Source organism: Coloeus monedula (assembly GCF_965178545.1).
Source record: "Coloeus monedula genome assembly, chromosome: 14".
NCBI lineage: Eukaryota > Metazoa > Chordata > Aves > Passeriformes > Corvidae > Coloeus > Coloeus monedula.
The window spans coordinates 1,509,121-1,536,935 of NC_138794.1; the positions used below are offsets into that span (position 1 = coordinate 1,509,121).

Genomic DNA, 27,815 nt, shown 5'->3' on the forward strand with positions numbered 1-27,815 from the left:
CCCCAGCTGTAAAGGTCTATGGTTATAGTTACCATCCTCCTGATTTCTGTCATAAATCCAAACTTGGGAAACAGTTTCCTTTTCCTGTGTGATGGTCACATAAGAAAGGAAGTCACAAGCTGTTGCAGAATGCAACTGAGATCTATAGGGATATAAAGAAATTCGGATCTTTGGGAGCATCAGCAAATAATAATAAACAAATGAGAGGGTTTAGATGAGAACAAATACACTGATTTAAAATAACATGGATTCATTTTTCCTAATTTTTTTTTCTGTAGAGTTTCTAAGGGACTATGTTTCAAAGAGGAAGCTTAGATTGATTACATTTTTGGATACAGTTTTTACCTTAAAAAAAAAATCACCATTAGTGACTGATACTGCAATTCAATGATTCACATCAGGATGTGTATGGTGATGTATTTTGTGGAGGCTAGAAAACATTCACTGGCTTATGTTTCATCAGTTTGCAAGGAGTTGTGTTGTTACACCTCAGTGCTATCACATTCACTTAAGACTGATTATCAATAATGCTCAGTTGACAATTTACACTTTGCAGGGATTCCAGAGTTTACTTCAGTTGGCTGAGAAACATTGCTCAAATCTCCTGCTGTGAGGAAGGAAATGACCCACGGAGTGATTTAACACTTAGAGAACCCTGTGCTGTGCAGGCAGTGCTGTAAGTCAGTATCTCCATTCCTGGCAGGCAAATTCCAACCTCTGCATCAGGTAACACTTTTTAACTGTATCAATCTTAGAGATATCATGAGGGGGTTTTTTTTTAGATCAGAGAAGGGATAACCTCAATTATGAATGAAGAATCTGTAAGTAAAGAGTACAGGGCTTTCTGGAGTTCCTCTACACAACTGACTGCTGCAGGTGATAGGTCTAAGGCCTTGTATCTTCTGGGACTCTTTGAAATTTACCTTTGTAAAGGTTTCTTTACCTTTGATCTTACTTCATGAGTTCTTCATACATAAAATTATCCATTCACTTAAAGATAGAAGACCCCATGAACATTCTTCCAAAACTCTGTTAGTTGAGGAAGAAGAATGAGGATGAGATTTTTGTTTTCATTTTCCGTTCTTTGGGAAGTGCCAAATTCTTGGCTAATGCTGGCATATGTAGGCCAAACAAAAGTAGTTCTCCAAGACAATACTGCTCAGCACAGAACAGAGGTCAGTAATCAGACCACAGCCTTGATATTCAGAGATACTAAGATACAACACATTCTTTAAGTCTTTGTGAAAAGCAGGGCTCATGTTCCTAAAAACGTCTCTAGCTGCAAGCTTCCCTTTCCATACAAAACGACTTGAATTGCTTTCTTTCTTTTTTTCCTTTAGAGAAACCAATGGCTATTTACACTTGCTATCAGGATATTCACATCAGGAATTCAACTAATTATGCATGCACAACCATCAAATGGTGCACCAAAGAGAATGTTCACACATGCTGAAGAAGAGAATACAGCTCTGTACTATGAAAGGCAATTGTAATGTCAAAGATTTATCAGTTAGCTAAGGACACTACAGTCCAAGTTACAGACAACTACACAGGGAAATAAAAAAGGATCCAAAAAAAAGTATTAGTATTTAAACCCAAAGTTAATGAATATAAAATAATATTAAGATTAATGAAAACCTTAATAGGTAAATTATTTTCAAATAGTTTATTTAGAGAACTATGAACTATTTTCTAATAATGCCCTTTACATAGTTGCATCTATAGAAAGCTTGTTGAGTGAGAGCAAAAAAATGTAGCATTAAAAGAATTTTCCATCAGAAATGATTGGTTTAGCTACAAAAGTAAACCAAGCACAAACAATAAATCAAAGAGAGCATTACAGAAATATTTACCTTATCAAATAGAAATTCAGTGTCAGAATTTGGTGTTTAGAGTTGATTTGTGAATATAGGAAATTACAGTATGCAGAAAGTGAATGGAGCACTACAGCTCTTCATTTCTGTCTGGAGCTGTCAGTACCATGTAAACAGAGCATTTCTAACGATATCCTCAAATTAACAGATCCTAAGTCACTGAGCCAGGAGCAGGGGAAACTAGACTAGCTTTCTACATGTTTGGCAGTCACTAACTTTTTACAGGCTGCCATAGATGCGTTTAATTACATCAGCCTCTTCCTTGTCCAGGATGCCCTTGTCCACATAAGCATCAGCCTGCTGGTCAATGAAATCTCTCAGCTTTGAAAGATCATAGTCTGAAAAACAAGAATTCATTTGCACAATGAGTCATTGCCATTATACTGCTTCACCTAAGAAACAGTGTCATTGTAAAGTTTATCCAACCAAAGCACTTTACCAAACATGAAGAGAATTCTCTCTAAGTGCAACTTGTGAAAACATTAAAAACCCCAAAACAGCTGCACAAAGTCTTTTTACACATCACGGTGCTTTTATTATCCAAGAGGAATAATCATCTCTTGCTCTTGATTGATTGCTGTCAAATGCCAAAGCAAGAATATTTTCTGGTCCAGAGATTTGTGTTCTAGTCTGCACAGCAAAAGCTGTTGTGCCCCATTATTTTCACAACTGTCATGGAATCAAAAGAAAGTGTTAAATGTACTATTTCCTATTGAAATTCCAGTAAAACTCCCACTTACTACAAACACTGTAGTGAAAATTCATGAATGCCCCTCCCTGAAAATAGATCAAAATAACACAATTATTTACCTTGATACAGAACATAATATTCTGTTTGAAAAATACTGCAGTGAGCACTCTGTGTTAGTGGCAGTTTTTGACAATCTTCCTCTGTCAACCTGCAACAGATCTGAAAGATCTGAAAGCTCCTTCCTCCTTTTCCAGTAGAGGAGTGCACCTATGCAGCCTGATTCACACCATATGCATTAAATAGACTTTTCCTATGCTCAAAAACATCACTATTTTACATGACAAGAATTCTGCTGCAAAGCAATTTTTCAAATAACATAAAAAGGTAACCTATTGTGTAACTCTGGCAACAAGTTCAGTATATTCACACATAAGCACAATAAAGTTTCAGTTACATCATTTGCTGCATAAATGTAAAGCTTGATTTGTTAGAATCAGAAGAAGAATATCAATGTTTTAAGGGTTCATACTAAGTTAAGTGATCAGTATCTTTCACAAGAATGAATACATTCTGAATTTTTCAGTATGAATTACTAATTCTACAGACAGAGCCTTCAGAATACATTAAAACTGATTTTGCAATGTCCACTGTATAACATCACACAGCAATGCATGGAAGAACCTTCTTTCAAACTGTGCATTCTTAACAAAATAGACAATAATGAATTTGTGGTTTTTTAGGGTTCAAAAATTAACCAAAACGGGAGAGAAATAGAAAGATATTAAGAAGCAAATTCATGTTTGCAATCATTTTTATAAGAGTATAAGGCAATTTCAAATGAGTAATACAGAAAACTGATATTCAACACTCCCCCCTCCTGCAGAGGTGTCCTCTCCATATCTGAGTTAGCAGGAGTTTTGCCATTTGCTGTACTGAGGCCAGGATTTCTTGTCTGGTCTGTTACTGTCATTACTTAATAGAATGTAACCTGCTTGTCTCTCCATCCTGTGTGAGTAATAGGGACAAATAGTGCTGAGCAATTTCGTAATTGGGATGTGAGATTTCATTCATGTTGACAGAATGGGGGTGTCCAGGGAAAGATACCAAAGAATGGAAATGAATGAAGAACAAATACTATATTAATTTCATATCCACTTTTCACATTAAAATCTCTGTTCTTATTTTACTTCTAGAATACTGTTTCTAACTCTGAGATTATTATGTGGAGATGTGAAGGTTTAATTACTAAACATTCTGTATGGGATTTCAACCATTATGATATTATCCAATTCGGGCTAATTTGTGTATCTCACAGCAATTTAAATTGATTTTTCTTCTAGAAATTGATAACTGCCAATTTCTAATACTTATTTCTAATCTATTGCAATTAGGAAAATCAGCTTTGGGTTTATGTTCACTGCAACAGCTGCAGCATTACATGGAGCTGTGAAAGAGCTCTAGTAAATGAAGTGAGCTCTTATTTGCATATTCAGATCAAGCCATTTGCCATTGAAATTAATGACAGAATTGACTTTCATTTCTAAATGGCTGCTGTTAGTGTTACAAAGGTCTGAACTACCTAAGTACTTGCTGAACAATCCACACATGTGCTCTCTGCATGTATCAGTTAAATGCTCAGTTCTGCAGTGGTTCCAAACCTCAAGCCAGGTCTGGGAGATATCAAGGACAGGCCCACAGAGCCTGTAGATTGTAAATAGGCAAAACAAACTTAGGGCACAAAAGGCAGTCAGCCCAACATCCAGGCTTTTATCTTTAAATCATCCCAGCCACTCAAGCTTACCAGCCTCCTTAATAGGCAAGTGATACTTTTAAACTGCAGAAATGCAAATCAACATTTCCAGGATTATTAGTCATTGAATGAATAATAATATCTACTGAAATTCATACAAAGTTGAGGACCCACAAACATTTGCCTGAAGAAAATCTAAACCTCTTCAAGGATATTTGGTGAGTAAACCAATCCATGAGTAGGGCTGGGAAAGTCTGGCTATTTTAATACATGAATTACTTTGAGAATGGCTTTTCTGCCAGCTCCCAGGTGCCAGCTGGAAGTGGAGAAATGATTGATGAGCACACCAGCACCACCTAATCTTGCACTGAAGAAACACTGCAATGCATTCATGGTTAGATAAGCTTACCCTGACTGTACTTCTTTTAACATCATCCCAGGGGAACTGAATTAGCATTTTACAAAAATAAAGAGTATGAAAAGGCACAATAAAGATGATGCATCAGAACAGTAAGAATACTATTCTAATTTTGTCATAACTTACACTCACTTTAAGGCCTGTTTCCATTGCCAGAGGACAATAAAGATATTTTAGTACAAATGAAAATCCATCTCCACAGAAATGTATATCTTAATGCATTCACAGGCAGATAAAATGCTATTGATCTGCAGTCTCAGCCATTTTCAGACTGCAGCAGTGCAGAAGAAAGATTACTACAAAGAGGAGCGAGGGGCTGCCCAGGCAGTATGCGTGATCCAGAGATATAATCACACATGATGGAGATCTAATTACTATAATGAGTACATTGCTAAACAGAACCATTAATTAGAATTGGCAGGAAAACTCTCGAGCAAATATGCACGCCTGCTGCTAACTGCCATGGCTGCCATTGTGTGCAAACGATTTGAGAGATGGGAATTTTTTTTATAGTCTTTCCTATTACAGTTTCTGTACAGGAAAATGAATGTGTTGGGCTGCAGGCATGCGCTCATCTCTGAAATGTAATTCATACACACTTCAGCTGACAGAGAGGATGGATAGATTACCCAGGGCTAATCTCATCTCACATCAGCCTCTGCTTGGCTGGTGCAAGAAGGATTCTTCTCGCCAGGCGCCAGTCATAGCCCAGGGGTGGATCCCCTGGCTAGGAACCTTCACTTCCAGAGAGGGTGGTGGCAGAACACACAGCCATGGCAGAGAATAGGGATAGTAAGCTGGTTTTATGTAAGAACTTGAGGGAAAAAACAGTATGAATAAATAAAGATCTTTGGAAAATAAATGAGAAATCCTGCTGCCGCCAGCTCTCACACAGCCCTGCCTCCAAGGAAGAGGCAAATGGTGGGACAGCTGGTGAGCAAACCCTGTGCAGCTGCTTCAGTCACTGCTCCCTTCTACACAGCTTTGCATGTGAGAGCTACAAGTCATTCGAGTTGATTTGGGCTGCAATCCAACGTATTCCAGTGCTACTGACATGAGTTTGTATCTCAGCTATTCCTGGTTATGAGACAAGACTCGTTGCTATTGGGGCAGGCACGCTGGCCAGATGCACCGAGCTTCTCTAGACACACCCAGACATTTCAAATGCATCCATCTCACATACAAAGTCATAATTAAACAACATGATGAGCTGAGAAATGAAGCACTAGGCAAAGCTGACACAGCTACCTAGTGACAGGCAGACCACCATGACTGTGTGGACAGTCCATGACTAACTCCCCACTGGTCAGTCTCTGTGGGTTTTGTGGCCAGTGGCCATTCGACCCAGTTTACATTAATCTACCTTTGTTCACTATTTCTGGTCATTGGCTTAACTTTTACATGACCTGTATTATTTAACTCTAAAACCACTAATGATCACTGTAATCTAGACAAGCACAGTTAGTTTCATATCACTATTATTTAAGTTATGACACAATATTAAGTTATACAACACAGTATAAATTACTTGCTTTTTAATGCATATGGTGCCCACCCCAATGTCAAGGCCTTTTACTTCATACCTTCTTTGTTACCTTGTTTATTGTGTTTTTTCAGCCATTCTATGTTCTTCCTGATTGCTTCCAAGTATGCCTCAGATTTCCCTGGAGGAAAGGATGAGAGAGAAATCAGGCACTTATATCAATGATTGATGCAGCTTGCTTAACTGGGTGAAGTTGGTCACAGCGAAGGCAGATTAAAACTATTCTTAGTTTCTGTTTAAAACCTGAGTCCTGTCAAACTTAGTCAGGCAAAATTCCCACAGATGGCTAGCAGCTGTTGCCTGTGCAAGATTAGTCATACACAAACTTAGGATCATGGCTTTTTTTGATCTTTATACATAACTTTGGTGGTATCCACAGAAACTGCATATGTGGATTAAAAACAACCTGTAGCTTTTTGATCATCACAATTGTTCAGCAAAGAAGAAGCTGTTGAGAGAGCAAGGAATGACTTAATTAGGACTGAAAGCTTTCAGTGTCAAAACTCCTCCATATAGTAGGACTAGCAGCATACAGCAAACCTAAAATTGTCGTATTTTGGAAAGGCAACTTGAAATATAGTTACTATTTTACTGAGAAAAAGGATGTATTAAAATTACCATGATAAGTCCTTGTTACAACTGAAATTTTAAAGTGATGACTATTTTTGGACCAGAAAGCACACAGGACATAATTAGTTCAAGGATTACCTAATAAGGCCCCTAAGGAAATATTCCAGCTAATGGATTTTGAATTCTTAACTTGGCTGGAGCTTTATTGATGTAATGTTCTTACATTTGTCAGGAATAAAAACCTAGTGTGATTAGTGTGTAGAAGCTTACTACTGCCAACTATGCATGTCTGCTCCTGTTAGTAAGTATTAGACACAGTATTAGATATTACCCTCATTTTTGAGCTGGGAGTGCAGTAACTTTATAATAAGTTAGTCTGTGGAGGAGCAAGGGCATTGCATGATGAGACAAAGAACTAAATACTGATCCAATTTAAATTTCTAAAAAGCTATTGGGCTGAAGATAAAGGAAAATAACCTGAAGCAAACTGAAAAGACAAATCTTCAAGAGACGAGCAAAATGTGTTATTTATCACTTCCCACGGGTATTGAGATAACTTTTCTTTACTGTGAAATCAGACAGCCATCTTGAGCTATCTCCCTCTTCCATGTTCAAATAATTATGCTGCTGGAAAAAAAGCCACCTTCCATCTGTGAGTGGCTGCACTGCCCACAGGGCTGAACCAGGTGATGGACAGACTACAATCTACTGCAGTCCTGACTTCTGCAATTCACTACTCAGCAGGCTGAGTGAAAACATTGCATTCCAAAACTTTTGAGCATCAGACAGCACTGGTGCAAAAGAAGCAATTTCGTTTAACCATCTGATTACAAAACACAAAACTTATGCTGGACCCTTAGCCATAAGAACTCACTGAAAGGTTTCTGCACCAACAAGCATTCTCTTCCAAGAGTTCAGCACAATACGAAGGCACAGTGTCCCCTGAAGATTTGTTTTGAGATAGAGTAGCTGATTTGCACCCAGGTGATTTCAGCCAGCACAGTCTAACTTAGCACATGGCATTATTTGTCATGCTGAGGCATGACAAAAGTAACTGTACTACTGTGCTACGTTTCCTTAGGGAGACACTAACTTACTGTAATGTTTTCAAAGTTATGTAAAACAGATTAATTACTGATAACCTTTAACCTCTGGCAGTAGGCAATGTAAATTGTGTCACTGCCTTTCAGCACCAGCTTTCAATGGATCTGCTCTGATTGTTGAATATTCTGGCCATCTGATTTCACTGAAAAAGCCACAGATGCAAAGAAGCAAAATCTCTCTGCACTGTGTCAAACTGCATTTCATATTGTTCTAAAGGGGTCTATGAATTCTGTGAATATCTGCTCAGCAAGGGCTATAGTGTCATATGTTTAAAACTTGGTAGGTAAGTACACTTCTGAATCAAGCTGTTGTGTGCTGACTCCTAGTGACTATAGACTGAAGATATTTATGCTAACACAATGGAAAATCAATACCAAAGAGAGGAAAAGACTCCAATCACTTGGAGCACACATAGTAGGAAAAGAAATGGCTATTCTGTACCTCCAGATTCTTCACTGTTTCCTGCTGCATTTTGTCCTTCATCTTTTGTAGAATCCTTCGAAACTTCATATTCCTTTTCCATTTTAGCTGCTTCTTGCTTTGTACTGTCTGCTTCTTCACTACTCTTGTCTAAAGAAATAACAAGAGCAAACAAGTTTGTATCAAATGTACCAAGAGCATTTCTCAATCACATCAATACAATCTTTGGCAAGTAAAGCATTTTGAATGATGGTTGAGGAGGAGCCTCATTGGAGGCTGTCTCAAAGAGGTTTCTAAAGGTCACCTCTACTCCAGACCTCTGGAAAGAGGAATGCCTGTTTCTGCTCCTACAAACAATAGCTGAATACAGGTGACTGCAATGCAAAGGCACATTTCTTTGTGCAGAGAAATTATATGAAATTGGCATTCGCTAGATCCCAAGTTGACAAATAATGGGTTTTCATTATTATTTAAGTATTAAAAAGCACTGATACAGCTTGCTTTTGTGTATGTGTAATGTCTGCACTCCAGTGAAGGAAAAGACTTCTCAAAGACTGGACAATTAAGTGAAAATTTCTCCCTTGTTGTGTGTTTAGATAACCAAGCTGTGGCTACAGGTCCTTGAGGGACTGTGGCTTTAACAAGCAGTCTGGCTGCTACAGCAATTTGCTAAAGCAACTTTTAACTGAATAGGTTAAAAAAAAGTGTTATTCCAGGAGAGAAAACTGGAGAATAAGTACCTGCTGTTAGTTTTGTCCTGGTTTTAGTGGAAGGGTTTTCAAGCTTCTTCTTTGTCTGCTCAGCTATCATTGTATCTAAGTTTTCTAGAAATCAAGGCAAAACAAAACCAAACCCCAGTTATTCTTCAATGGATAAGATGCAGAATCTATACCATATTGTCCCCAACACCAGTCTGACTGGTAAGTAGAAAACTAAAAGAACAGCCTTCATCCTTGCCTCTGAACAATTAATGCAGAGCCAATTATAAAAGAACAAACAACTCTATGGAATATTGATCAATCTTATTTAAAAAAATTAACAACTGAGTCATGACAGTAAGAGCACCAAATAGAGCCAACATGCATAAAGACAGTGAAAGTGTGCATCCATACTCCATATTTCAGTCACGTAAGTCACAAAATACAGATAACTATCTGTAGCAATTTATTCTGATGAAAGCAATGAAAGGCTTTAATTAACTTCACAAAGAATACAAGACTATGAAATATGTGCTTCATCCTGGTGGGAAAACACTATCCCAAACTGCCTATGTGTCTGGATTTTATATGGTTTCATTAGAAAAGAAGTCTAGTAAAAGGTTTTAAATTATATTTAGATGAAATAAACATGTAAATTGAAGAGATTAAAACAAATACTTTCTAAAGTCACTAAAGTCAAGCATTTACCTGAAAACCAACTAGACAGCTGTGGCCATGTATATAGCTCTAGAAGACCAGAAAATGTATTTCTATGCAAATTTCAGGGCTGAATTCATCTAATTTGAAAGTAAAAGCACCTCTCCATAAAGATGGATGTCTCAGATATAAACATTGTATGCTTATGTGGGAAAGAAAGTCCTTTTGATACCACACTTGGTAGATATTCAAAATACGGATCCCCATACAATCTGCCATATTTCCTCAGTCATATTATGGACATGGTGTAGAATTTTCCTTCCCTTTATCAGCTTTTTAAAGGGTCAGTTAAATATGGATTCAAAATTTCATACATATTCTCTTGTTGGTGGGTATTTTTGAGAGACTTAAGTTTCAAAATTTGTGAAAATTCCTTTTCTATTAACAGCTGAAATTTTCAGCATGAGATGTGGCAACTGTGGCAGAATAGATATAATAAGGCTAATAATATTTTAATTCGTATTTTCTGCATAAGGCCAGTATTCTATCCATCAGCTGGGAGAATTTTTTTCCATCAGAAAGATACTGAGCACTACAACCTAAGGGGTAGTTTTTTAGCAAGCATATTTCTCTTTGTGGCACATCACCAGAAGCAATTGTGCTTCCCATCTGATGAGAAATCACATAATCCTGTCTGCCTGCATCCTCTGTATTTTGTTATTTACATAAAATTAAAATGTAAGCAGTAGTTTTTGGCACCCTGCCTGACTGCACCCTCTCAGTTCTACATCACATCATGGGTTTTTTGTGAATATTTTCATTCGGTACATATCCCTTTAATGTGATTTCTGACCTTGCCCCATATGCCCTAAACAAAACAGGTCTGGGCTGTGTTACAAGTGGATCAGACATCCTGGTGAAATAAAAAACAAGCTAGAATTAAGAGTGGTGGTATCACTAATCACTTGATCCAAAGCTTATTGAAAGGACTGTAAACATGTCTTTCAGTTGATCTTAAGATTCTGGTTTTTATCCTGAATCAGTACCATACTAGTATTTCAAGAGGAGTATAAGGATTTCTCTGTTGCAAGAGGTACAGTTTTCAGGATAAGATTACACAATCAAAAACTTAAAAAACCTTTGTAAACTCAAGTGAATAGATTATTCTCCTTCACTAATTCATGCAAATGCAAAAATGTCACTGATTCTGGAGCTTAATCCAGCATATTCTATTAAATTAGGCTTAATTTTAAGTCTCAACATAGTATTTTAAAAAATAAAAGTATTTAAAAATTTCAAATATCACACATTTGTAAGTGCATTGATTCATAAGTGCCTTTCATGTTCTTCCTTAAAAGTGTCTGCATCTAGGCAGTAAGGTTCTATTAGCAGGAAACAAAAAGACTCCACCACAAGACAGATTTACAACCTGCCAGGACATCTTTAGATTTAAATGTCTGCGTACTGATATTTACAAAAGTTTTTGTTCTGTTGATAGATTGTAGTGTTTAAAAGTTGTACACATATCCACACACAGCATGTGCTACTGAAGGCAACAGGATTTACACTCTTCCATTATTTATGAACTTCTATAAATAGCATCAGGAATTGTACAGTTCCTCTGAGTCCTTTGATTGGGTAACAATTTCATGCACTATCACTCCTTTGTGAGTACAGAATTGCCTTCCAGCCCCATGAAGTGTAACAAGGCAATGCTGACCACTGATGCCCTGAGCTTTGCCACTACAGCCAGATTGAATATGGTAAGTGCTGTGCTCACTTTCAAAGCTTTGTTTTGTCAGTAAGGATATGGACAAACTCCCAAGACAGGCCTTCTAACAAGCACTACATTTGATGGGAGAAGTGGTGGAGTTACCTTGCCGGCTGGATAGCCCATCAACACGGATCTGAACATTTATAATCAGCCGTATTTCCTGAGTGACAGAGTCCACGTTTGTGGAGCTTGTCTGATGCACCTACACCTGTACCCTGGAGAGAATATTACCAGATAATCCCAGTTCTTCCTGAACAGGTTTTATTGCCCTTGCTCCGCTTCAAAATTAATGCTTTAACAGCTGGTATTGTTTCAAAACATGTTTGTACTTGCCATGTGTGGCCAGGCCCGGGCTGGCCAGGGTTTGCTCTCAGTTACACTGATGGAGTGAGTCATCTTCTCGAGTGAGCCGTGCCTGGCCAGCAGCTAAGCAACCGCATGTCCTAGCGCAGGTCTAACAAGGATTGATTACTTTTCCGGTGTCGTTTCCTTAGCAACCTAATTTGCACAGAGGAAGACCTTAGAAAGGTACTGACCTTTCCACAGAGCTGGCCACTTATTTGAAATGGCACTAATTAAAACAACAGAACAATAACTACTGAGCTAATGGAAGTGACCTACGTTGGTAAATAGGTCAGTGCCCCGGCGGCGGCTTTCCGCAGAGCAGGATAATCGCATCATCCAACCAGACAGCCGGAGTCACAAGATCTGGTTTCTGCCTTGCCTCACTTTCTAACCTGCTCTTTGATCTGGGATGACTCACTGAAGCATTCATGCTGCAGGAGGGCTTCTGTTTTGAGTAGGCATCCTGAGACGTCCTAGGTCCAGTTCCTACACACTGATAGATCCTCCTAATTCCACCTGAAAATGCAAATTCCCAGCACTTTTGAAACTCTGAAGTCCTTCAAGTTGGGCATCCAAAAATCTGAACTGCATAAACCCAGAATGCTTATCTTTAGTCTGGGAGAATGCACTGCGGTAACACCCTCTAAATTAATGGGAAAAGATACTACATGAATAACTATTACAAATTAAATTACTTTGTTCTTATTAGAGAGGCAGAAACTAACGTATCCATCTGAGTATTTAATGGAATTTGTAATGGAAGCCTGAAATGGACCTTTCTCAATATACTGATTCATGGTGTTTTCCAGACTCTTGCAAATTTTCCTGCAAAGGGTTTTTTCTTCTGCATAATTGTCCTGTACCTGGGAGGCAGCTTCACATTCTATCCTCATCAAATTGACTGAAGCTGAGATTCTATGTCATTAAACTTCCACAGAAAGACCTGCTTTGCTGTTCTGTTTTCATACAGCATAAAAAGACTGTGTTTATTAAAGGAGGAAAGGGATCATCAAGGTACCTGACATCACTTTTAACACTAACTTAAACATTAGTTTACTTAATGAGTTCATACACTCCAACTGCTTCAGCTGGAAAGCTTTGTGCTGATGACTTCTTGTGTGCGATGCACATATTTCAGATATTAAAAAAACACAGTTCTCCCAGGGCTTTTCTGTCTCCTTATGATCCTTAAGAGTTTGCAAGACTGTTTTCCATCTGTGAAAAATCTCTGGACATCTCAGCATTTGCTTGGGACTATTCTGTGGGAAGAGCGTATCTGATTAATTCTTTGGCTAAGTGCATGTCCAAGAACTGTCAATATCCACAGGATTTTCCCCAAAGTAGCCAAAAGCAGAGTTTGACCTTTGGTCAGCTATAGATGTATCAAGCATATGTCACATAAACTGCTAAAACTGTGACGAACAAGAGAAATCCCTCCATTGTGGAATTACAGATGAGTCTCACCCTTGCAAATCTCCTGCTCCTCTCTAACTCCCTGCCTCACATGTCAAGATACAACATTTTCTTTCTGAATCTTCCTGTTTGACTGATTTGTTGTGATGTGTGTCTGAAGCCTAATGCTGCCATGAGGAGTGACATGTCAGGTGACAAATCCCAGGTCATGGCATCACTTGTAAAAGGATTACAGGCAAGATGGTCAGAGTGATTTGAAATTTAGGCAGAAGCAATATCACTTGGCAATCAGGTTAAAAGCAACTCCACAAGTAAAACACAATTAAACAGATGTGCTTTGAGGTAAAAATAGCTCTGACCAAGTTTCCTTTATTACCCTTATTAAATTCCCTACCTCACAGGCAATTTCTCAGATTTATCCTTTTAATATTCTACAGGCATTTCTTTTGCATTACTCCAGGTCTCTTAGAGCTGTGTGGTGCAGTCCTTTGCTAATCCTTTCCCATCCTGGAGCTGCTCCATGGCCTGTGCACACATTTTATGTGCTTTCACAGCGTGCCCTTTACAAGCGTGATGGTTTGGGACTGGAGCAGCACAGAGCTGCCTCTCCTGCAGGAGTGGGATGGAGCTCAATTTTGAATGTTCAGTGACACCTTCTTAACCCACACCCACATAATCATCTCAAATCACAACTTATGGTCTCAGTGCTCAACTGTCAACAGAGAGACATTGAATTCAGAAAGTAGGGGGGGTTATGGAGCTACTAAATACAGTGAGAAAATATAAAAGCATTACCCTCCTCTAGAAATGCAAACCACTTGGTAGGATGCAAAACCAAGGAATACATTTGTCAAATAATACACTATAAGAAGATGGAGATTTCCATCCAGTTGGGAAAGCATAGAGGAGGTAGAGAAGGGAAATGGAAGAAGAGGCAATATATTTGCAAGAAATAAGTGCAAATTTAAACGGTAGATAGTCATAAGCAAAGGAACAAACTGTATTTGTTTGGGTTCTTTAACACATGATTTGATAGTCATGTAATGTGGTGGGAAAAGCAATTAGTGATACTAAAACTACTGGATCTCTCCCAAAACATATCTGAGAAGATTTCAATCCTGTGGCTACTGAAAATACTACGCCTTCACACAATGCCACCCTCAGGTGATGTGCAGTTTCCTGTAGTGTGTAGTGGTCTTGGTTCTCGAGAAATGTGAGGTCAGCTGTCATAGACTTTTCACACCATAGCCACCCATTTGTTTTATTATGCAGTGAGAGTCTGAATGGGGGAAAATAGGAGATAAGATCTAAGTAGCAGAGGAAAAAACCACATTCATGTATTTGTGCAAATGCAGAAGTAGCAGGGGACAGACATGGAGGAGGTTACAGAAAGAAAAGCTATAAAGGTGCAGTGGGGTCTGCAACCAATATACTTCCTCGATTCCAGTCTTGCCTGTCTTTGCACACTCTCTGTCCCCACATCCTCTTATCTTACCTCCATGCAAATTCATCTTGGGTTTAACTATTTGCATATACTTTACATAATCACTGCTGCTCCTCAGTATTCACTCTACTCTTATTATCTAAGGTGTCCCTGATTTCTCCTTTTCAGATATAGCACAGTACAGTAGCATCTGTGTGACCTTAGTTCATCAGATACAAAATAAATACCAGAGGAAAGAGCTGCCTGAAATTAAGTAACTCCCACTGGCAGCTGTATGCATCATTCACATGATAAATACTGGGTAAGGAAAATCACCAAAAGGAAAATTAAGATAGGGAAAAATTCGTTAAATAATGTTTATGAAGAAAATCTACAGTAGCGACAAAGAGACCTTTGGAAAAAAGGATTTTAAAAAGAAAAAAGATGGTATTATGCATGAATGGTTCCCTGTATGAAATACTGTCAGTGCCCTTCATCGCCCAGGTCAAAATGAAGAAAAGGCCCACATGACACTGCCCATATTCCACCTGCAGCCTCTGGCTCTGCTTTAGCCACACCTTCCCTCACCCCTCTGAAATCACAGCCTGCATCAGGGAGCATCAGCTTATGGTCACGGCAAGGAAAGACGATGCCAGTGTGGGCTGTGATCTGCACTTTGCCTCACACTCTTGGCTCTCTGCCTGTTCTCGGCTACCTAAATAAATAGCAGGATCAGATCTTTGACCCGCAGCATCTGTGCTGATGAGAACTTTAGGCATTAATCACATTATTCAAACAAGTTCTCCTCTCCCAGAAAAAGGCCAGATTGTGTCTACTGTGCACTGGCCTACAATGGGGAAATCACAGAGCTTTGCCTTCCTCAGAAGTGGAGCTGTGGAGGTACCAAGAATGAATATAAGATGCACAACAGCTATTTCATATTCCTTAGCATGGGGAGGCAGGCACATGTCAAAAATCAGCACAGGAGACTTTCTGCCTCTTCTCCTTCCCCTGACTTTTTTCATGCAGCCTCAGTCTGCCTAGAAGACAGTAGTACAGTAAAACAATGTCCCAACAGTTCTTTAGGACAGGACCAAACTAACGAGTGTTCGTATTCCTCGGCAATAGTTCCCAGTGAACCATCCACCTCCTATTGCTCCTGCGTCCTGCAGCTTGCTCTTCTTTCCTGTTGTCCATGAAGAACAAATGATATGGGGGTGGAAAAGGTAAACAGAGACATCTGTTCATGCCCATTTCTAACTAACACGATCTCCTACTCAGTCACGGGGGACAGTGTGGATTCTGACAGTGAGTCAGAGCCAAAGGGAGGAGGTGTGAGAGGTGGCTCTGGTTTGGTCTATGGAGGAAGGCAGCTGTGACTCAAACACTGCACACTGATCAGCTGGAATGATTTCTCTATTTCCCTCCTAAACGAAGGGGGGTTTGCTCCCCAACCAGTCTGCTGTGGGCTGTGTGTTCTACACTGTGGCTGCAGTACTCTAAATGCTTTACTACAAGGAGGTAAAAAGCAGCATCCCCTTTTGAGAGAGGACAAAGCTACAGAGTTCTTAATTTTCTTTCCAGTCCTTTGCTGCTTTCTCTTCTCCAGTTGTGGAAGATACAGAAGCCCTTTAGAAAGTGAAAACAAGATGACCATCCTCAATTATAAGATGCAATAAAATATGCATTATATGCAGTATCATGGTGGAGCTTCTATGTATCTGTGAGATAGAGAAGTACTGATGGCAAAAGTTTGTGCTACATGTGCCAGTCTATAAATGAGAACTCCACACAAGACTACAATGTGCACAGAACTAATTTGCATTTTTAGGGTAATAGTTTATTGGGTAACATATCTTTCGCTTGGTTGGGGTGGCAATGGATAAATTTGCTACAAATCTACTCTTGTAAGCAGCACACAGCAGGAGGATATAATTAATCTAATGTGTAAAAAGAATTCATATATACACACTGGTGCCTCTTATGAATTTGCCTATCATCTCTGAAAGCTCTATTTTTTATGGCCCCAAGCCTCTAATTGCAAATATTTCCTAGAATGATTCTGAAAATCACTCATTATTTTGGTCTTATTAGTGGGAGATGATTTACAAATGTATCTGAACAAACTGGCAGAAACCATTTGTTCCTGTTTCTAAGCTGACAACAATATTATTAAAATAAATCTATTACAAAACTATAGTTTACTTTAAATAATTACTATAAATAGAGCTTTTACCAAGATGGTAGTGGACTGATATGCTTTCATTTTAGAAGTAGCTAAATAGCCTGGCATATGCAGGAAAAGTCACTTGTCATACAAAAAATCTTTTGTGTGGTGTAGATGAAGCTTTTCCTGAATATTTATCTGGTCTGTGATAGATGGCTTGGTGAAAAAGCTATCACAGTGAATCTCCTCCATCACGTTACTCAACAGACAGAAGGAAAATGAAGGAAAGTATGATATTACTCACAAACTAATATTTAAACAGTGCAAGCATCTGTGCAATGCATGCCTTGTTCTGCTCTGCTGAAATCAAAGTCAGTTTTGCTATTGGCTCAAACAGTTCTTTTTCTCTTGAAGCACTCAGCACTGGGAAGGATATTGTCCTTTCAGTTGTGCATGGAGCATCAGCTATTTACTTATGCAATATAAATGTTATGAATGCCATGAATAATAAAATATTTTATGCTGAATCAGTCATAACTTATCCAAAAGCCTCTTGCTGCTTTCCTCTAGTCGCTACATGGAAGTGTTCCAACACTTCCATTCCCCTCTGTCACTGCACCCTTGCCAACAGCAACATCATTTCAGTAACTGTCCCAAGTCCTTCCCAAAAGCCAGCCTGTTCAGGGATAGCAGCCCGTGCCTCTGGCAGGCTGGGGCAAGCAAGGGGAGCTCAGCTGTTTGGGCAGCATTTGCTGGATGCTGCCAACAAACCCAAAGGTGGATAAGTTGATACCACAGTTGGATCTAATTCGCAAGCACCTGTGCTCCTGAGATCCTGTGTCATAATTTATTACCTTATGCTTTCTGGACCAACAATATTTGTCCATTCTTTTAGCTGCAAAAATGATTTCAAAGCAGCTTTGAATCTTGAGAGCAGATGGTCTTTCTAGAAAGATTTCTGAAAGCCTTTGAACAGGCTAGAAACGTATCATGAGGCTTTCACTCCACAGAAGAATTTGCTCCCTGTAACAGCATTCATAGCTAAGAAAGTAAAGAGTGATAGAAGATGGTGGCATTTTGCCACAGCAGGATAATTATCAAAGAAGATGCACCTCAGCTGAACACACATTTTCCATCGGTTTGTTACAGGCTCTCTTTAATGCTTCCAGAGTTATACTTTCTGAACACATACTGTAAAAGGTAGGCACTACTTTTTCCCCTCTCCCATATATATGAATACATTGGTTTGGGCCTTCTGTATTCTGTTACAGGTTACATTTAGCATATGGAAAGCTTTTAAATATGTATTACATAATATTGAATATATGTATTAAAAAATAAACTTATTCCTTGTGTTTCCATGTACGTGCATCTGTGTTTTTCTTGCACCACACTGCAGCTAGACCCTTTGTAACTTAAAGCTAAACCCAATAACATCAGTCACTGCTGCAGCAAAATACTTTCCCCTACAGTAAGATACAATGACGATGACATAATGCTGTGGTTTCCAAATCCCAAGCCAGCTGTTACTGGTATATGAATTCAAATTCACTGTCTCTGCACCCTTGTGACAGGCAAAAAAAGCTTGTGACTTGATTCAGTAAATGATTTATTATTTTGAATGTATAATTCAGAGGCATAGCTTACGCATGGCTGCAGTCACAGAGTGGGGAAAATTAATTTAGACTGTTTTCTACTGTAATAAAATGGAGAGAGGATGTAATCCATCTGCACAGACCCGGTAGGTATTTTCCACAGACTAGCATAGAATCTGCTCACTGATCTTGGATTGAGGAAACAACAAAAAGCTGTCAATTTTTTACACTGATTCTTCTCTCTGACAGATATTCATACTAATTCCTTTATCTGCTATAAATAAGCACACCTGGGTATCAATCCCCTAATCCAAACTGCACCAAGATACACAGTACCTATCCAACTATTACCAACTATGTAACTTTTAGTTGAATAAGAGTGGCAATAAAACTTCTGCCACACTTAAGGGTAGTGCAAGAAGCTAACATGCTCCTGTGGGTGCTCTTCTTCAGTATTTGAGAGTATTAGCTCAATAAATGAAGGTCAGCTTTAAGGCAATTTCTCAACAGCAAGTCCAAGAAAAGAATACCACAGAAGCAACTTGAGAATCTATGAGAAAGCTTTTTCCACTACAGTAAGTTGCTTTGATGGAGCACAAAATCCATCTCTGCCTTGCAAATGAGTGATTTATGCAGAGTCTGGATACATCAGTTGATAGTCTTACTTTACATCCAGACTAAATCAGACCTCTGAAACTCTTAACCTAATCCTTGCCTTCTGTACTATGTCATTATGGCAATTTGTTTCCAGGGTTACAGTATCTATTTGCTCAAAGGAAAGCCAATATGAACAACTGCCCTGAATTTTAGCAGGAAAAATGCATTCCTAGTGTAATTCCATTATCTGCATGGTCTTGTATCAGGGATAATTTAGCCTATTGAGTTTTGGCAATATCTGATCAAGCCACACTATCTTCATTTGTAGAATGACAGTGAAACCACTGTGCTTAAAATCAACCATTTCTTTATGTGCATCTTTCTTTAAATGTACTGGCAGACAGAGAAATAAAAAGCTGAATTGGGGCATAAGTTGTCCAAATATTCCAAAATTCAAGGAAACTTCTTACAGCAAATAAAGGGATAGCCTTGGTCAGATATATCACGAATTCTTTAGAGAGGAGGTGCAATCATGCACTGAATGTGAGTCATGATTCACTGGATCTTTTGTAGCCAAGTAATTGATAATCAATCTGTACAGTTACAGTTGCATCAATCAATCAATCAATCAGTCAGGTGTCTGCAACATAGAAAGATCATTGCCAGTCCTCTCTCTGTGACAGGATGATTTATGAAGCTGAGAAATTGCCCTGATGCAAACAAAAACTTTTCAGACTAATCCAGACCAGGAATACTTCAGAAAAATGAAAGGATTGTGCAGAGTTTGTACAGATGAGCCCTTCTTCTGTTGGTCAGCTTGTTTAACTAGACAGGCTGGCAACAGTGAATGGAACAGAGTTTGTCAAAGCCAGGAAAGGTGTGTGAGAGACAAACCAGGCCAGTCCAAATTCCCTCTTCAGGAAATGGTAACGATTTTACAAAACCTGCATAGCCACAGACTTTAAAATGGATCCAGGAAAGAGTGTTTCAAAATCTACTCCTGTGCCAAGATGTAACACTTTTCACAGATGGAAGGAGTTTTACTAGGTAGACAACTTTAGCATTAGGTCTCATCTATTCCAGCTACCTACTATGACAGATTAAAGGAGCTGAAGTGCTGGATTTATTTTGGGGAAATGCAGGTACCTAATCCACTTTAATAGAACAGAGAAAACCCTAATCTTCCTCTGACATAAAGTCATTGAAATCAATTGTGCTTCACAGATGTGAAAGTGTAATAATACTCTAAATGTGTATATGATAAATTACCTTTTCTTCATTAGATGGAAATATTAAAGCAGTATGGAATTGAACATTGCTATAGGGAATGATCAATCATTTAGAAGTGCAGCTTTAGCATTTTCAACGAACAAATCTGAAACAGGTTTCATAAGAGCAAGGAAGATGAGAAGATAATTATCACTGGTAGAGGAAGAATATAACACTAATAACACTTGTATGAAGTATGTACTCTCACCCAGATAGGAAACTCCTTCTTCTGGTGTGATTGTTCCATATTTAACCATCATCTTCACAAAATCAATCAGGGTTTTCATGATAGTTATCAAGGTCTCTTTCTCTTTTGTCTCTGTCTCTGTGTGAGGAGATGAAGCAAAATTAGTCAGACTTGAGGCACCTTGGGAAAACTGTTCTGCAAACTGCACAAACCTCATGCATAAAGAATGACCTACTCATTGAAAGAGAAAATGCTGTGCTGGATTAGCAAAGAGAACTTACATATATGTTTCTTTTAAAACCGTTCCTGCAAAGTACAGCTGAATATACTTTAAAACATCAGGGGCTGGTTCTTTACAGCTTTTTGTCTTGCAGGGCTGTGTTATGGAAGGCGAATAGTATTAATTCCATTTTACAGCTAAGAACACTAAGCACACAAAGATGGAGTGACCTGACAGTTCAAATTTATGGTCAGGGAGCAGATATAGGTAGAGTTTTCCAGAATCTCTGTCATTTTTCTTTTATTTGTTGCTGAACTATTTAGTAGATCAGTCTGGCTCTGTATGAAAAAGAGATCCTTTCTCCTACAAGATCCATGGGTTCAGTGACCAAAATATAAAGTGTCCCAAATGAGATTGTTACTGTGCACAAGTCCATGACTCACATACTGGGACAACAAAACATTACATGGCTGGGAGGATCATGACTTCAGAATAGGATACAAAAAAATTATTTTTATAAAAATCATCAATTTTTGCCCACACTTACCTGCTTCTTAGCTTTTCTTTTCCCACTGTGCGTATGTGCTGAACAATATTTCTGCTCTTTCTGCATTAGCAGTGTGAAACTCCCCCATCACACAGTCACACAAGCTCTCCCCACTCCCCAGGCTGTCACTGAAGGACCCAACAGAGCCAGGGGCACTGTCAGTCAGAGACAGTCAGAAACATATTCCCAGCTTTGGCAGAGGGCCAGCTGCTCTGGAGAGCTGCTGAAAAGGCTTTTTACTGCTGCCTGCAATTTAACACACAGCTGTAGGATGCAACTGAATCCCTCTCCTTCAGCTTGATACAACCTGACAGGCAAACACATAAAGCAGATGTGCAGACAGTGGACCCCAACATACCTTCCTGCACTGTGAGTAGAAAAAGGAGAAGAACTAGCATGCAAAATTGCCATGAGAAAATTAAAAAGAACAGGAAGAAAAATATAAAGTTTGTAGATTGGACTTGAGCAAAATATGCCCTCAGGTTTTTCATTTTAGCTCTCCACTCAGGAGTTTATGGGGACAATTTGAAGCAATATTAAGGCTCTTGTAGGACGAGGGATCTACAGAAGAACCCCCCTGCCAAAAGTTGAGAGAGTGTGTGTGGCTGCAGAATGTGGTGTGTGTAGAGGGTGCTGACACAGGGCTGTGGCAAGGAGCCACAATCTTGCCTGCAATAACTGGAAGGCAGTGATGTCCAGCACCGGAATAGGAAGAGACGTGCAGGGCTTTCACTGCAATAAACAGCAACCCTGTGGTTTGTGGAAAGGCTGGGAGGCTCAGACTCATTTACTGGTACCATCACTGTGAGGATTCTGCTGTGGCTTACTCGTATCTCTGTCGGCTTAGAAGACACAGATGTTACTGGAAGGATCTCTGGAGAAAACCATTTGCCAGTTTTTCATCGTGTCCTTACGGGAAAGAAAAGAATTCAGGACTCCTGGATCACACAGCACAAGATGGCAAGGGCTGTCTAGGTCACACTCTTTGCCATTCTGAGTGCTGTTCCTCCCAGTGTTTTGCCATCAAAATCACTAATCAAATTAGTTTCTGCTATACATCTTACAGAACATTTTCAAAGTACATGGTCTCTTGCAACTAGGGAAGTTGTGGGGAAGAGAAAAGAGCAGGAGAAAACAGAGAATCTTAATTTTAAAAGTTTTTCCTAAATATTTCTGTGAACATCTGACAAGCTCACCTGAGTTAAGACTTTTTAATAATGCGTAAAAATTTGGAAAATATTGGAGGTCTTCAAAATTATCTTCAGAAGGCAGCTCATTTCTTCTTTCCAACACATTAGATGATGACCATGTGTTATCCAGTGTATCATCAACTTCTTCATTAATGAAACTATCCTGATCAGATTTGCTTGGTGTCTCCACATATGACATAATAAAAAAAAGATACCTATAAGCACATTGCTTTTGGTGATAGAGTTAATAGAGCAAAAATTCTATCACAACCTTCTATCACAACCTCAAGGACAACCAACATTGTCCCAATTGCAAGGTTAACACTGTATTATTTTCTCAAAGTTATTTCAATTAACATCTGGCTTAAACTTTAAAGTAACTCATGATTCTTCTTCCTATTGGACAGAATTTCTTTAAGAACACCTCTTGTTTCCAGATTGAACAAACTATTCCCTAAAGAAAGCAGTACTAGTACCATTTGGCAAGCAAGACAAAATTATTAGCTAAGAAATTACCATTCTTTCCTGTTGCTTTTCTTTTGTATCACTGTCTGCTCTGCTTGCAGGGTAATCAAAATCTTCAGACTCCTTCTCACGATCCTTTGCTTCATTTGCAATTAGCTGTTGTAAAACCTCTGCCACTTCATCTTCCAGGGTATAGGCCTGACTCTCTGTGATCTGTTAAAATATTTGTGCAGAGTATTTACAGGATACTGTCCTTTTTCTAGCTCAAACATCTGTATGAAACCTGATATCAATATGAAAATAAGTTTGCACAGCCTAATGACGTGTAATACCTGTGTGCATACATGTGTACATATACACATGTAAACACATCTACATTTATAACACACATATATATACACACAAAGAAATACACTTCAAATGTGTGTGTATACATAAACCCCACCCATTCACACATACAGCCTCCAAACAAAACCTCTTTAGGGCTTAACACAGTGGAGTGTAGCTTGAAAGATGGAGCTGCAAGCATGGCACCTCCCTGTATGTGTGTCCATGGTGTGTATATAGAAATACATATGCTCTGCAACACATCTATGGGAAGTGGAATAATTACTACAGTATATAGCAATATAGAAAGGGAAAAAAAGCAAATAGCTTTCCATGGTATCATCAAAATGTTTTCTCTTTGCTTCATAACAGTTGTCACTTGAACAAGAACTCTCCCATGCAGCTGTCCCACAGCTCCCTCTGTGACCAGCGGGGTGCAATACCCAACTGCAAAATCTAGTGCTCAAAAGATAAGGTTAGTATTTTAAAATATAAGGATCCCAAATGGCAATGGCTAATCCATTGAGACATCCAGAGGTCAGAGACAAATCCCGTCTTCCTAAAAATCAGTAACATAATATATCCTCAACTAGCCAGCAACATTATGTGTTTGCTGATGACACTAATTAGCATTAGGTGGATAGGAAAGAGCTCAGACCTTTCCTCCTTAAGTATAGAAAAGAAATTAATAATAGAAAAGCACTCAGTGAAAATCAGAAGAGAAATTAAAGGAAAAGTGAGGACAGACATGGGAGGAGTACAATCAGTGAATGTTTTTTTAACATCAGAAACATTCTGCAGTTTGGCCTACTTTGTTGCAAAGACATCACAGAAACAACAACGTTATTGCAGAGCTTAACCAGCCTGCCCAAACAGCTCTAGAAATTTGCTTAGAGCCTGAGTCCCACTCGCTTCAGACAAAGTTTGCATCCAAATTGTTTTCTGAAAGAGCATTAAACCAATCCACAAAACAGTTGAATGACAATTACTGAGATACTTACTAGCCCCAGATTTAGAAGTTTTGAAACAATCTTGTCAAACACTCCTCTGTCATTTTCCTCATAAATTCTTGCAGCAATTTTTTGAACAATGTCTTCAGCAGTCAAAGGAGTGCCATCTAATTGATGGAGGCCATCTGGATCATCTGAAAGGATTACAGTTTCACTGTGTGCTGACTGTCCTAACACATTTGGATTGAGCATCTCGTAAAAAATATCTGCCCACATCTTTTTCTCTTCAGAACGAAACTGCATTTTTAGACACATTAGGAATATATTTTGATACACACTTTGCAAGCTATTAAATCATTCACAAGGAAAAGTTCTTTGTGTCTGTTTTCCACATCTGAAAAATGTCTTTCTGACGGGCTCTCCTGAAAGAGCAGAGATGAACATTAGGAGCTTACTCTCCTGTTTATAGAAAAAATCAGTAGAATGAGAAAGCACTGCTCCCATATCCATTTATTTGTGTCTTCCTACTTTCATTGTATGGCCACTTAGATCAAAACGGTTCATGACAAATGGCACACAATCTCATTTGAATTTCAGCAAATTAACTTTTAATTATGTAATTGTTACCTATGGCAAATAACATCATCATGACAATGGGAATATGATGAGTGAGCTTTGGTCTGTGATCAGCATACTTTGATATAATTAAAACTATCCTGAGCTAAATGCTGCTTACAATTCTCAGAGGACTCACCTAAACTACAAATCAATTAACTACTCCTGTAGCAAAGGCAAGTATCCTTCGGCCTTTGGTAATTTCTTTTAGCTTTGTGATGGTAAGAATTATCCGAAGCTGTGCATAATATTTGGAATCAATATATGTGATTTAGCTGTAGTAGTGCTTCTTCCTCACAAAAGGGAATAAATATATTTTCATTCAAAACTATGTCCCATTTTCCTTCTGCCAAGTCTAAATTGCTAAAAAGCATTACAAATTACACAATCAGATTTCCCTCCATGGAAGACTGTTAAAATCAAGAGCAATTCTTTTGTACTGTGTTTCAAAACCTAACTGTAATACAACAAGCTTCCACAACTGGAAAGAATTGAAACTGTACTCCAGTAACAAATAGAGCTCATGTTTAGTGGTGAATACAACATTCATGAAGGCAATCAGTTTGCAAAAGAAATCTAACCTAGAAGTCACTGAAAGATGATTATGGGATACCTTGGAATTTATAATCCAGCCCGCTTTTAGTGGAGTCATAGTCATCCACAAGCCTGCGGTTCTTGGTGGAGTCTGCATCATCAATGGCCAGCTGCTGTTCATACAAAGAGCTTCTAATTGACTCCCTCTCCTTTTCATTCCTCTCTCTTTCTGCTACTGATTTTAGCAGGTTCAGGTCATCAACAAAGGAATAATTCCTGAACTCTGGCTTATTTTCTGGAAAATATATCAATGCACACATAACATAAAATCTTATACCTCTTTGAATACCATGATGAATATTGCTATAAAACCAGAAAAAATATTTTACCTGTGGGAGCTATTTTCCTATTCTTGTCTGCCTCAGCTTCAGCAATCTAATATAGAAAAATAAAGCAAACAAAACAGCAAACAGGCAGAAGGAATAAAATGCATGACCTCTTAATTCACCAGTACCAGCAGAAGGCTTAATGCCTGCTTTTCACTCTTAGTAAGAAGTTTGGCTGAATAAGTAGAACAGGAATAAGCACTTGGCACTTTTGTCAGCACCACCCATCCTCTGATCAGAATCAGACATTATGAGAAGCTGCAATACACTTTCCATTTTAAGATAAATACCAGTTACATTTTCCTTCTTCATTCCAAGCTCACGCTATGTTCCCATAGGATGTCAATAGAAAGGGGTGGCATATCTGTGAGCTGTTGGAGCTAAAAATCTGCTTTTAGAATACTGGACAGTGAAACTCTATATGCCAGTCCTTAAAAATGATTGAAATCCTATTTTGTATCTAACCCCATCAATAATGGGCTTTACTGACAAATCTATTTGTCACCCATTCATTAGCCGTTCATGATATTCATGGATCCACTACCTGAAAGGCTAAAAATATTTATAGGAGCTTCATAAAAAAAAAAAAAAAACCCATTGTAAATATTTTTTATTTCACTCACCTGTTCCTCCAAAGGTCTTTCTACACTTAATTGTCTGTTGTGTATAGCTTTATCTAGAATAAACACACACACACACACACATATATATATATGCTCAGTTATATGATACATGCAACTACAAAGAGACAGCACATTTTTTTCTTAATTTATAGTTTTCTCCCATAAAACATGATGTCTTAAATGGGATGCCAACTGTTAGTTCTTGCAAAAAAAAAAAAAAAGTCAGTGTTCCTAGAAGAATGACAACACAATAAAAAAAGTCAAACCTTTAAACAAAGCATGACTGGGGCAGAAAGAGAGATTCTGCAGAAGACAGAAATACAGATACAGGCTCAGCAATCTCTTTCTGATCAGAAAACTCACGAATCAGGGGAAAAAGTGCTGGAGGAGATTGACTAAAATAGCAATAATCGGATTGGCACAACCAAGAGATTAAAAATCTCTTCCATCCAGAATACCGCAGGAGACAGGGAGCAAGAAAGACTTGTGCAGACACTGCTGTAGATTGGATGAAAACATTGCTTGGAAAAGATTCACAAAATTCAGAGCTTTTCCCTCTACCAGCACCTATCCCTTCACTTTAATATTAGATTGCAACTTCAGTGATCGGTGTCTTGCACCACGAATATTGTTGCTTTAGGATCTCCTTGCTTTTAGCCAAGTGGAAGGAAAGTTTTTCCCATCCTCTGTCTCTACCCTGCAGAACTTTCCCCATCCGCAGCAAACGGCGAGCAGGCTCCGGGGCGGGCGCTTACCTGTGCCCGCGGGTCTGGGGAAGCCGTGCCCCCGGCTCGCCAGCAGCGCCAGCAGCTGCAGCGCGACCGCCAGCCCGAGGAACATGGTGCGGCCGCGCAGCCCCGCGCCGGGGCCTGCCACGCACCGCCGCCCGCGGGAGCCGCCGGCCCGGACGGCGCTGTCCGGCCCGCGGTGCTGAAGCTCGGGGAAGCCGCCGCCGCCCGGGGCTCGGCCCCTCGTCCCCGCGCCCGCAGAAATGGTCGAGCCCGGCCCCGCCGACGGCCCCGGGCACGGGGAGGAGCCGGGGGCGGGCCGGGCCCGGAGCATGCGCGGGCCCCTCGCTCGGCGGCGGGGGGCAGCGGCGGGGCCGCGGGGGCGGCTGTGGGACGGCGGCTGTGGGACAGCGGCTGTGGGACGGCGGCTGTGGGACAGCGGCTGTGGGACGGCCCCGGGACGGTGGCTGTGGGACGGCGGCTGTGGGACGGCCCCGGGACGGCGGCTGTGGGACGGCGGCTGTGGGACGGCCCCGGGGCAGCCCCGCGGCCCTGGCGGCGCACACCGGGCCGGGAGGCTGCGCTGCACACGCGGGCTGGGTGTGAGGGCAGACTCGGTCCCGCACGGGAGGCCGGTGATTCACTGCCGTCTGCTTAAAGCCTTTCCCCGGCGCTGAATTACGCAGCAAAGGCACAGTCGTCAGTGACTCTCTTTACGACAAAGAGAGGACATGG

At 39.7% G+C, this 27,815-nt stretch overlaps 1 protein-coding gene across 3 annotated transcripts; it reads right to left on the minus strand.

Annotated features, from left to right (window-relative positions):
* Positions 1-1,725: 1,725 nt before the first annotated feature.
* SCG3 (secretogranin III) lies at positions 1,726-27,208 on the minus strand. 3 transcript variants are annotated; one of them, XM_082290954.1, is made up of 12 exons: positions 27,108-27,208; positions 26,353-26,405; positions 25,733-25,778; positions 25,423-25,638; positions 24,246-24,388; positions 22,969-23,130; positions 22,459-22,636; positions 20,517-20,633; positions 9,111-9,194; positions 8,392-8,520; positions 6,329-6,397; positions 1,726-2,212 (listed from the first exon to the last, which is right to left on the minus strand). In XM_082290954.1, exons 1-12 carry the CDS (start codon positions 27,190-27,192, stop codon positions 2,094-2,096), a joined length of 1,401 nt encoding a protein of 466 aa, XP_082147080.1. In that variant the 5' UTR covers positions 27,193-27,208; the 3' UTR covers positions 1,726-2,093. The 3 variants fall into 3 exon arrangements, with proteins under 3 accessions (XP_082147080.1, XP_082147079.1, XP_082147081.1); XM_082290953.1 differs by having other exon boundaries at positions 6,317-6,397; positions 22,459-22,645; XM_082290955.1 differs by having other exon boundaries at positions 6,317-6,397; positions 27,108-27,207.
* Between the last annotated feature and the right edge of the window lie 607 nt (positions 27,209-27,815).